The sequence below is a fragment of the Bombina bombina genome, chromosome 2 (genome assembly GCF_027579735.1).
Source record: "Bombina bombina isolate aBomBom1 chromosome 2, aBomBom1.pri, whole genome shotgun sequence".
NCBI classification, from domain to species: Eukaryota; Metazoa; Chordata; class Amphibia; order Anura; family Bombinatoridae; genus Bombina; species Bombina bombina.
Genome location: NC_069500.1, coordinates 565,970,477 through 565,983,380, shown reverse-complemented (window position 1 = coordinate 565,983,380; position 12,904 = coordinate 565,970,477). Strand labels below are relative to the sequence as shown.

Here is a 12,904-nt window from a genome sequence, read left to right as displayed (position 1 = left end):
TACACCATATCTTATGATAGATTTTCCTGGTGACAGGCTTTCATGCCTGTATTAAGGTATCAATGACCGACTCGGAGAAACCACGCTTTGATAAAATCAAGCGTTCAATCTCCAAGCAGTCAGCCGCAGAGAAATTAGATTTGGATGGTTGAAAGGACCCTGAAGTAGAAGGTCCTGCCTCAGAGGCAGAGTCCATGGTGGAAAGAATGACATGTCCACCAGATCTGCATACCAAGTCCTACGTGGCCACGCAGGTGCTATCAAAATTACCTAAGCCCTCTTCTGTTTGATTCTAGCAATCAGACGAGGAAGGAGAGGAAAGGGAGGAAACACATAAGCCAGGTTGAACGACCACAGTACTGCTAGAGCATCTATCAGTACTGCTTGAGGATCCCTTGATCTGGACCTGTATCAAAATTACCGATGCTCTCTCCTGTTTGATCTTGGCAATCAGACGAGGGAACAGAGGAAACGGTGGAAACACATAAGCCAGGTTGAAGGACCAAGGCGCTGCTAGAGCATCTATCAGCGCTGCCTTGGGATCCCTGGACCTGGATCCGTAACAAGGAAGCTTGGCGTTCTGGCGTGACGCCATGAGATCCAGTTCTGGTTTGCCCCAACGTTGAATCAACTGTGCAAACACCTCCGGATGGAGCTCCCACTCCCCCGGATGAAAAGTCTGACGACTTAGAAAATCTGCCTCCCAGTTCTCTACTCCTGGGATATGGATAGCTGATAGATGGCAAGAGTGAATCTTTGCCCATTGAATTATCTTTGAAACCTCCAACATCGCTAGGGAACTCCTTGTTCCCCCTTGATGGTTGATGTAAGCTACAGTCGTGATGTTGTCCGACTGAAATCTGATGAACCTCACTGCCGCTAGCTGAGGCCAAGCTGAGGCCAAGCCTGAAGAGCATTGAATATCGCTCTTAGTTCCAGAATGTTTATTGGAAGGAGTGCCTCCTCCTGAGTCCACGACCCCTGAGCCTTCAGAGAGTTCCAGACTGCACCCCAGCCCAGAAGGCTGGCATCTGTTGTTACTATTGTCCAATCTGGCCTGCGGAAGGTCATACCTTTGGACAGATGGACCCGAGATAGCCACCAGAGAAGAGAATACCTGGTCTCTTGGTCCAGATTTAGTAGAGGGGACAAATCTGTGTAATCCCCATTCCACTGACTGAGCATGCAGAGTTGCAGCGGTCTGAGATGTAGGCGGGCAAACGGAACTATGTCCATTGCCGCTACCATTAAGCCGATTACTTCCATACACTGAGCCACCGAAGGGCGAGAAGTATAATAAAGAACACGGCAGGAATTTAGATGTTTTGACAACCTGTCCTCTGTCAGGTAAATCCTCATTTCTACAGAATCTATCAGAGTTCCCAGGAAGGAAACTCTTGTGAGAGGGGATAGAGAACTCTTCTTTTCGTTCACTTTCCACCCATGAGACCTCAGGAATGCCAGAACAATGTCCGTATGGGACTTGGCAATTTGGAAATTCGACGCCTGTATCAGAATGTCGTCTAAGTAAGGGGCTACTGCTATGCCCCGCGGCCTTAGGACCGCCAGAAGTGACCCCAGAACCTTCATAAAGATTCTTGGTGCCGTAGCTAACCCAAAGGGAAGAGCCACAAACTGGTAATGCCTGTCTAGGAAGGAGAACCTGAGAAACCGATGATGATCTTTGTTTATCGGAATGTGAAGATAAGCATCCTTTAAGTCCACGGTAGTCATGTATTGACCCTCCTGGATCATAGGTAGGATGGTTCGAATAGTCTCCATCTTGAAAGATGGGACCCTGAGAAATTTGTTTAGGATCTTAAGATCTAAGATTGGTCTGAAGGTTCCCTCTTTCTTGGGAACCACAAAGAGATTTGAATAGAAGCCTTGCCCCTGTTCCTCCTTTGGAACTGGGTGGATCATTCCCATAACTAGGAGGTTATGTAAGAATGCCTCTCTCTTTATCTGGTCTGCAGATAATTGTGAGAGGTGAAATCTTCCTTTTGGGGAAGAAGCTTTGAAGTCCAAAAGATATCCCTGGGACACAATTTCCAACGCCCAGGGATCCTGGACATCTCTTGCCCAAGCCTGGGCGAAGAGAGAAAGTCTGCCCCCTACTAGATCTGTTACCGGATCGGGGGCTGATCTTTCATGCTGTCTTAGAGGCAGCAGCAGGCTTCTTGGCCTGCTTACCTTTGTTCCAGGCCTGGTTAGGTCTCCAGACCGGCTTGGACTGGGCAAAAACAGAATTTATGTTTACCTGATAAATTACTTTCTCCAACGGTGTGTCCGGTCCACGGCGTCATCCTTACTTGTGGGATATTCTCCTCCCCAACAGGAAATGGCAAAGAGCCCAGCAAAGCTGGTCACATGATCCCTCCTAGGCTCCGCCTACCCCAGTCATTCGACCGACGTTAAGGAGGAATATTAGCATAGGAGAAACCATATGGTACCGTGGTGACTGTAGTTAAAGAAAATAAATTATCAGACCTGATTAAAAAAACCAGGGCGGGCCGTGGACCGGACACACCGTTGGAGAAAGTAATTTATCAGGTAAACATAAATTCTGTTTTCTCCAACATAGGTGTGTCCGGTCCACGGCGTCATCCTTACTTGTGGGAACCAATACCAAAGCTTTAGGACACGGATGAAGGGAGGGAGCAAATCAGGTCACCTAAATGGAAGGCACCACGGCTTGCAAAACCTTTCTCCCAAAAATAGCCTCAGAAGAAGCAAAAGTATCAAACTTGTAAAATTTGGTAAAAGTGTGCAGTGAAGACCAAGTCGCTGCCCTACATATCTGATCAACAGAAGCCTCGTTCTTGAAGGCCCATGTGGAAGCCACAGCCCTAGTGGAATGAGCTGTGATTCTTTCGGGAGGCTGCCGTCCGGCAGTCTCGTAAGCCAATCTGATGATGCTTTTAATCCAAAAAGAGAGAGAGGTAGAAGTTGCTTTTTGACCTCTCCTTTTCCCAGAATAAACAACAAACAAGGAAGATGTTTGTCTAAAATCCTTTGTAGCATCTAAATAGAATTTTAGAGCGCGAACAACATCCAAATTGTGCAACAAACGTTCCTTCTTTGAAACTGGTTTCGGACACAGAGAAGGTACGATAATCTCCTGGTTAATGTTTTTGTTAGAAACAACTTTTGGAAGAAAACCAGGTTTAGTACGTAAAACCACCTTATCTGCATGGAACACCAGATAAGGAGGAGAACACTGCAGAGCAGATAATTCTGAAACTCTTCTAGCAGAAGAGATTGCAACCAAAAACAAAACTTTCCAAGATAATAACTTAATATCAACGGAATGTAAGGGTTCAAACGGAACCCCCTGAAGAACTGAAAGAACTAAATTGAGACTCCAAGGAGGAGTCAAAGGTTTGTAAACAGGCTTAATTCTAACCAGAGCCTGAACAAAGGCTTGAACATCTGGCACAGCTGCCAGCTTTTTGTGAAGTAACACAGACAAGGCAGAAATCTGTCCCTTCAGGGAACTTGCAGATAATCCCTTTTCCAATCCTTCTTGAAGGAAGGATAGAATCTTAGGAATCTTAACCTTGTCCCAAGGGAACCCTTTAGATTCACACCAACAGATATATTTTTTCCAAATTTTGTGGTAAATCTTTCTAGTTACAGGCTTTCTGGCCTGAACAAGAGTATCGATAACAGAATCTGAGAACCCTCGCTTCGATAAGATCAAGCGTTCAATCTCCAAGCAGTCAGCTGGAGTGAAACCAGGTTCGGATGTTCGAACGGACCCTGAACAAGAAGGTCTCGTCTCAAAGGTAGCTTCCAAGGTGGAGCCGATGACATATTCACCAGATCTGCATACCAAGTCCTGCGTGGCCACGCAGGAGCTATCAAGATCACCGACGCCCTCTCCTGATTGATCCTGGCTACCAGCCTGGGGATGAGAGGGAACGGCGGGAACACATAAGCTAGTTTGAAGGTCCAAGGTGCTACTAGTGCATCCACTAGAGCCGCCTTGGGATCCCTGGATCTGGACCCGTAGCAAGGAACTTTGAAGTTCTGACGAGAGGCCATCAGATCCATGTCTGGAATGCCCCACAGCTGAGTGACTTGGGCAAAGATTTCCGGATGGAGTTCCCACTCCCCCGGATGCAATGTCTGACGACTCAGAAAATCCGCTTCCCAATTTTCCACTCCTGGGATATGGATAGCGGACAGGTGGCAGGAGTGAGACTCCGCCCATAGAATGATTTTGGTCACTTCTTCCATCGCTAGGGAACTCCTTGTTCCCCCCTGATGGTTGATGTACGCAACAGTTGTCATGTTGTCTGATTGAAACCGTATGAACTTGGCCCTCGCTAGCTGAGGCCAAGCCTTGAGAGCATTGAATATCGCTCTCAGTTCCAGAATATTTATCGGTAGAAGAGATTCTTCCCGAGACCAAAGACCCTGAGCTTTCAGGGATCCCCAGACCGCGCCCCAGCCCATCAGACTGGCGTCGGTCGTGACAATGACCCACTCTGGTCTGCGGAATGTCATCCCTTGTGACAGGTTGTCCAGGGACAGCCACCAACGGAGTGAGTCTCTGGTCCTCTGATTTACTTGTATCTTCGGAGACAAGTCTGTATAATCCCCATTCCACTGACTGAGCATGCACAGTTGTAATGGTCTTAGATGAATGCGCGCAAAAGGAACTATGTCCATAGCCGCTACCATCAACCCGATCACTTCCATGCACTGAGCTATGGAAGGAAGAGGAACGGAATGAAGTATCCGACAAGAGTCTAGAAGCTTTGATTTTCTGGCCTCTGTCAGAAATATCCTCATTTCTAAGGAGTCTATTATTGTTCCCAAGAAGGGAACCCTTGTTGACGGAGATAGAGAACTCTTTTCCACGTTCACTTTCCATCCGTGAGATCTGAGAAAGGCCAGGACGATGTCCGTGTGAGCCTTTGCTTGAGGAAGGGACGACGCTTGAATCAGAATGTCGTCCAAGTAAGGTACTACAGCAATGCCCCTTGGTCTTAGCACAGCTAGAAGGGACCCTAGTACCTTTGTGAAAATCCTTGGAGCAGTGGCTAATCCGAAAGGAAGCGCCACGAACTGGTAATGCTTGTCCAGGAATGCGAACCTTAGGAACCGATGATGTTCCTTGTGGATAGGAATATGTAGATACGCATCCTTTAAATCCACCGTGGTCATGAATTGACCTTCCTGGATGGAAGGAATAATAGTTCGAATGGTTTCCATCTTGAACGATGGAACCTTGAGAAACTTGTTTAAGATCTTGAGATCTAAGATTGGTCTGAACGTTCCCTCTTTTTTGGGAACTATGAACAGATTGGAGTAGAACCCCATCCCTTGTTCTCTTAATGGAACAGGATGAATCACTCCCATTTTTAACAGGTCTTCTACACAATGTAAGAATGCCTGTCTTTTTATGTGGTCTGAAGACAACTGAGACCTGTGGAACCTCCCCCTTGGGGGAAGTCCCTTGAATTCCAGAAGATAACCTTGGGAGACTATTTCTAGCGCCCAAGGATCCAGAACATCTCTTGCCCAAGCCTGAGCGAAGAGAGAGAGTCTGCCCCCCACCAGATCCGGTCCCGGATCGGGGGCCAACATTTCATGCAGTCTTGGTAGCAGCGGCAGGTTTCTTGGCCTGCTTTCCCTTGTTCCAGCCTTGCATTGGTCTCCAAGCTGGCTTGGCTTGAGAAGTATTACCCTCTTGCTTAGAGGACGTAGCACCTCGGGCTGGTCCGTTTCTACGAAAGGGACGAAAATTAGGTTTATTTTTTGCCTTGAAAGGCCGATCCTGAGGAAGGGCGTGGCCCTTACCCCCAGTGATATCAGAGATAATCTCTTTCAAGTCGGGGCCAAACAGCGTTTTCCCCTTGAAAGGAATGTTAAGTAGCTTGTTCTTGGAAGACGCATCAGCCGACCAAGATTTCAACCAAAGCGCTCTGCGCGCCACAATAGCAAACCCAGAATTCTTAGCCGCTAACCTAGCCAATTGCAAAGTGGCGTCTAGGGTGAAAGAATTAGCCAATTTGAGAGCATTGATTCTGTCCATAATCTCCTCATAAGGAGGAGAATCACTATCGACCGCCTTTATCAGCTCATCGAACCAGAAACATGCGGCTGTAGCGACAGGGACAATGCATGCAATTGGTTGTAGAAGGTAACCCTGCTGAACAAACATCTTTTTAAGCAAACCTTCTAATTTCTTATCCATAGGATCTTTGAAGGCACAACTATCCTCTATGGGTATAGTGGTGCGTTTGTTTAAAGTGGAAACCGCTCCCTCGACCTTGGGGACTGTCTGCCATAAGTCCTTTCTGGGGTCGACCAAAGGAAACAATTTTTTAAATATGGGGGGAGGGACGAAAGGAATACCGGGCCTTTCCCATTCCTTATTAACAATGTCCGCCACCCGCTTGGGTATAGGAAAAGCTTCTGGGAGCCCCGGCACCTCTAGGAACTTGTCCATTTTACATAGCTTCTCTGGGATGACCAACTTGTCACAATCATCCAGAGTGGATAATACCTCCTTAAGCAGAATGCGGAGATGTTCCAACTTAAATTTAAATGCAATCACATCAGGTTCAGCCTGTTGAGAAATGTTCCCTGAATCAGTAATTTCTCCCTCAGACAAAACCTCCCTGGCCCCATCAGACTGGGTTAGGGGCCCTTCAGAGATATTAGTATCAGCGTTGCCATGCTCTTCAGTATCTAAAACAGAGCAGCCGCGCTTACGCTGACAAGTGTTCATTTGGGCTAAAATGTTTTTGACAGAATTATCCATTACAGCCGTTAATTGTTGCATAGTAAGGAGTATTGGCGCGCTAGATGTACTAGGGGCCTCCTGAGTGGGCAAGACTCGTGTAGACGAAGGAGGGAATGATGCAGTACCATGCTTACTCCCCTCACTTGAGGAATCATCTTGGGCATCATTGTCATTATCACATAAATCACATTTATTTAAATGAATAGGAATTCTGGCTTCCCCACATTCAGAACACAGTCTATCTGGTAGTTCAGACATGTTAAACAGGCATAAACTTGATAACAAAGTACAAAAAACGTTTTAAAATAAAACCGTTACTGTCACTTTAAATTTTAAACTGAACACACTTTATTACTGCAATTGCGAAAAAACATGAAGGAATTGTACAAAATTCACCAAATTTTCACCACAGTGTCTTAAAGCCTTAAAAGTATTGCACACCAAATTTGGAAGCTTTAACCCTTAAAATAACGGAACCGGAGCCGTTTTAAGCTTTAACCCCTTTACAGTCCCTGGTATCTGCTTTGCTGAGACCCAACCAAGCCCAAAGGGGAATACGATACCAAATGACGCCTTCAGAAAGTCTTTTCTAAGTATCAGAGCTCCACACACATGCGACTGCATGCTATGCCTCTCAAAAACAAGTGCGCCACACCGGCGCGAAAATGAGGCTCTGCTTATGCTTTGGGAAAGCCCCTAAGGAATAAGGTGCCTAATACAGTGCCTGCCGATATTCTTATATCAAAATACCCAGATAAAATGATTCCTCAAGGCTAAATATGTGTTAATAATGAATCGATTTAGCCCAGAAAAGTCTACAGTCTTAATAAGCCCTTGTGAAGCCCTTATTTATGATCGTAATAAACATGGCTTACCGGATCCCATAGGGAAAATGACAGCTTCCAGCATTACATCGTCTTGTTAGAATGTGTCATACCTCAAGCAGCAAGAGACTGCATACTGTTCCCCCAACTGAAGTTAGTAGCTCTCAACAGTCCTGTGTGGAACAGCCATGGATTTTAGTTACGGTTGCTAAAATCATTTTCCTCATACAAACAGAAATCTTCATCTCTTTTCTGTTTCTGAGTAAATAGTACATACCAGCACTATTTCAAAATAACAAACTCTTGATTGAATAATAAAAACTACAGTTAAACACTAAAAAACTCTAAGCCATCTCCGTGGAGATGTTGCCTGTACAACGGCAAAGAGAATGACTGGGGTAGGCGGAGCCTAGGAGGGATCATGTGACCAGCTTTGCTGGGCTCTTTGCCATTTCCTGTTGGGGAGGAGAATATCCCACAAGTAAGGATGACGCCGTGGACCGGACACACCTATGTTGGAGAAATTTCCCTCTTGTTTTGCATTAGAGGGAGTTGATGCCGCTCTCGTCTTAAAGTTTCGAAAGGCACGAAAATTAGTTTGTTTGGTCCTTAATTTATTAGACCTATCCTGAGGAAGGGCATGACCTTTTCCTCCAGTAATATCAGAAATGATCTCCTTCAGTCCAGGCCCGAATAGGGTCTGCCCCTTGAAGGGAATGTTGAGGAGCTTAGACTTTGAAGTAACGTCAGCTGACCAGGATTTAAGCCATAGCGCCCTACGCGCCTGTATAGCAAAACCTGAGTTCTTAGCCGTTAGTTTGGTTAAATGAACAACGGCGTCAGAAACAAATGAATTGGCTAGCTTAAGCGCTTTAAGCTTGTCAAGTATATCATCCAATGGAGTTTCTACCTGTAAGGCCTCTTCCAGAGACTCAAACCAGAAGGCCGCAGCAGCAGTGACCGGAGCAATGCATGCACGAGGCTGGAGAATAAAACCTTGTTGAATAAACATTTTCTTAAGGTAACCCTCTAACTTTTTATCCGTTGGATCTAGGAAAGCACAACTGTCCTCGACGGGAATAGTTGTACGCTTAGATAGGGTAGAAACTGCTCCCTCCACCTTAGGGACCGTTTGCCATAAGTCCCGTGTAGCGGCATCTATTGGAAACATTTTCTTAAAAATAGGAGGGGGAGAGAACGGTACACCTGGTCTATCCCATTCCTTAGTAATAATTTCTGAAAACCTTTTAGGTATTGGAAAAACATCAGTGTAAACAGGCACTGCATAGTATTTATCCAATCTACACAATTTCTCTGGCACTATAATGGTGTCACAGTCATCCAGAGTAGCTAAAACCTCCCTGAGCAACACGCGGAGGTGTACAAGCTTAAATTTAAATGTAGACATATCAGAATCAGGTTGAAGCATCTTCCCTGAGTCAGAAAAATCACCCACAGAAAGAAGCTCTCCTGCCTCAGCTTCTGCATATTGTGAGGGGATATCAGACATAGGTACTAAAGCGTCAGAGAGCTCTGTATTTTTTCTAGTCCCAGAGCTGTCTCGCTTTCCTTGTAACCCTGGTAGTTTGGACAATACCGCTGTAAGGGTATGATCCATAACTGCCACCATGTCTTGTAAAGTAAACGCCATGGGCGCGCTAGATGTACTTGGCGCCACTTGAGCGGGAGTCAAAGGTTCTGACACGTGGGGCGAGTTAGTCGGCATAACTTCCCCCTTGTCAATTTCCTCTGGTGATAAATCTTTTAAAGACAGAATATGATCTTTATAACTTAAAGTAAAATCAGTACATTTGGTACACATTCTAAGAGGGGGTTCCACAATGGCTTCTAAACATAATGAACAAGGAGTTTCCTCTATGTCAGACATGTTTAAACAGACTAGCAATGAGACCAGCAAGCTTGGAAAACACTTTGATAAATGTAAACAAGCAAAAAATAAAAACGGTACTGTGCCTTTAAGAGAAACAAATTTTGTCAGAAATTGAAAAACAGTGATAAAAAGCAGTAAATCTTATGAAATTTTTACAGTGTGTATAATAGAGTAACAGAGCATTGCACCCACTTGCAAATGGATGATTAACCCCTTAGTTTCAAAACCGGATAAAAAAAAACCGATATAAATGTTTAACAGTCACAACAAACTGCCACAGCTCTGCTGTGGCCCTACCTGTCCATACAACGACTTTTGAAGGCACAAAAACCCTTTGTAGAGGTCCTAAGTGTTCAGGGGACTCCTTCAGGGAAGCTGGAAGTCTCAAGCTGCAAAAACTACTGCACGATTTAGGCCTGAAATTAGGCCCCTCCCAACCTGTACTCACAGTGAGAGGGCCATAAAAAACTATCCCTAGGCAAAATCTAGCCAGCCATGTGGAAAAAACTGGGCCCCAATAAAGTTTTATCACCAATATGTAGAAAAAAAACGTTTAAACACTTCCAGCAAACGTTATCTTATTTTCAGTAATGTGAGAAAGTAATAAGAATATTACCTTTTACAGCAAGCATGATACTAGTCGTTATTAAATCACTGTAATCAGGCTTACCATAAATAAATCCGGTATTAACAGCATTTTCTAGCATATTCATTTCTCTAGAAAAATTTAAACTGCACATACCTCATAGCAGGAGACCCTGCGCGCAATTCCCCCAGCTGAAGTTACCTCATCTCTTCAGTTATGTGTGAGAACAGCAATGGATCTTAGTTACAAGCTGCTAAGATTATCAAAAACCACAGGCAGACTCTTCTTCAACTTTCTGCCTGAGGCTAAAACAGTACAACTCCGGTACCATTTGAAAATAATAAACTTTTGATTGAAGATAAACTACATAAATTCCCCACATCTCTCTAGCTACTTCCTATCTTGTCGAGAGCTGCAAGAGAATGACTGGGAATGGCAGTTAGGGGAGGAGCTATATAGACAGCTCTGCTGTGGGTGATCCTCTTGCAGCTTCCTGTTGGGAAGGTGAATATCCCACAAGTAATGGATGATCCGTGGACTGGATACACCTTACAAGAGAAATGGAGACCACTGGATGTTCAATTAATAGGTATTCATATGTAGCGAAGTCAAAGAAGCCTTCTTCTAGACCATCATCAAGAAGGGATTTCATTTCCCTCTGATAAGACTTAGTAGGGTCAGAGGTTAAGTGTAAATAGTTATCAACATTATTTAATTGTCTCAATGCTTCTGTGTTTCTGTCAAGCACCACTACAGATCCTCCCTTATCTGCTTTACTTATCAGTATGTTTTTATTGGCTTTTAGTTCTTGAACTGCCTGCTTCTCTTTGTATGTCATATTGTGTGTGTTGTCTTTTGAGATAGCTAGCTGTGTTAGGTCCCTTTCAACTTTTTCATAAAAGGTCTCTAAAATTGGACCCTTGCTCTGTATTGGGTAAAATTCAGAGTTTTTTCTAAAGCCATTGAAGCTATTGATAGTAGTTTGTGAATCTGTCTGTGAGGAGGCAATTGCCAAAGAATTCAAGATTTGTACATCACAGGATTCTTTGAAATCAAAGGGTACATCTAGTGTACTAGTAGTATTACATTCAGTAGAGGTTTTAAAGTCAGTACTCAATTGATCCACATTATTGTAAAAAATGCTTGTGTAGAGTTATATTTCTTATCAATTTATTAATGTCAAGCATTGTATTAAACAAGTTAAATCTACATGTTGGTGCATAATTTAAACCAAGACTAAGTACTTTATGTTGAATAGCTGTCAGTTGAATACTAGACAAACTAATAACATTACTGTTTATTGGTATTTTGGATGAGGTTTTTTGACCCCTCAAAGGGTACCTGTCTTGTTTCTCTGTTCCTATCCCTACTTTGTCTGGGGGTTTGTAAAAAAACCTGTTCTAATGCATTCTTATCTTCAACAGAATTTGTAATATTTGTATTAGTGTTTAAACTCACATCTGTTGTGGTAAGGTCCCTATTACTACTGATATATTTAGAGCCTTGTGTGGTTTTTTTGTGTAGACTTCTTTATATGGGAGGTCTCTTTAGGCCTAACAACTTGTGTTTCAGGGTTTACAGTAAGTGTTAACTGTTTAACTGGTTTCAAAATACCAGGAACCCTTAATTAGTTAAGTAATAAGGATTGCCTTATAATGATCCCATTCTTGAAGTCTCCTACAGTGTTTGTATATTTCACCTCTACATACTAAAGTTTTTTTTATATATGACCACTATTAATGGCCATTATAATAGAAAAAAAGTACATGCTCAAATTTGTTAGAACATGTAAATTTAGCACTAGAGGCCTTGAAACTCTATGTGCTTAAAGAAAAGTGCTGCTCGGGAGCCACAGAAAACTGCTGTTTCTAAGAGAAAAATAACTGTGTAATTTTCTGCTCAGGACCAGTAGTACTTTGCAGCTCCTGAGGAGTAATTTAACTTTGTGTTTAACCCAGTTGAGTGGGTTGAATACATAGGCTTGCAGGGTTGCTAGTGCTAAAATTACATGCTCTAATGACTTAGCACGTGAACATTTTCCAGTATGATGTTAAACAATCTCCTAGCTGTTTCATATGCAGATTTAAAAAAAAAATGATATTGTAGATGAAGAAAACTACATTTTAAAACTGACCTGCAGTTCAACACATCGGGTGCTGGTTATCCAGTAGTTTATTCCCAAAACAAAAACACATGCCAGGAGCACTGCAACCACAAGCGGTGGGGACTTCATTCCCCTGCGGCCGTTCCCTAATCCCATCATTCTAAGAGATGCTTCTCAAACCTAAAGATAAAAAAAAAGAAATGTCATAAAATAAGGGCGATCAAGCACACAGTGTTTTCAAACAGACTTTACATTTTGCAATTGTGGTAGTCTGAGTAGTGTAGAAAGGAGACTAACAGTATCCCGCATTCTTGTGGGCTTATGAACAGTCTGTTTCATTGTTGTAATAAAGCAAGGATTTTATATTTTATTTATTTTTATAACTTCATTTGTGCAGAGTCCATTACTTCATGTGACAGCTCCACAAATGGGCTGAGGTCTCGACAGGGAGGCATATACAGCTTGATGTCATAAGTATTCTAAAGCAACCTGAGCTGGTTTACTGTTCAGTAAATGCTAGAGAAACAGGAAGTCAGAATATTGCCCATGCTCAGAAGAGGCAAAATGCAACTTAAAGGGACACTGAACCCAATTTTTGTCTTTCGTGATTCTGATAGAGCATCTAATTTACTCCTAATATCAATTTTTCTTCGTTCTCTTGCTATCTTTATTTTAAAAGCAGGAATGTTAATCTTAGCAGCTAGCCCATTTTAGGTTCAGCACCATGGATAGTGCTTGC

General features: G+C 43.4%; 1 protein-coding gene across 1 annotated transcript in view; it reads right to left on the bottom strand.

Annotated features, from left to right (window-relative positions):
• The window catches only part of GOLM1 (golgi membrane protein 1), a 429,996-nt gene that overhangs the window by 342,799 nt on the left and 74,293 nt on the right, over nt 1–12,904 (bottom strand). Inside the window, exon 2 of the mRNA XM_053702432.1 lies at nt 12,196–12,345. Coding sequence (XP_053558407.1) covers nt 12,196–12,324 — 129 coding nt within the window. The 5' untranslated portion in view covers nt 12,325–12,345. The remainder of the gene's footprint in view (nt 1–12,195; nt 12,346–12,904) is intronic.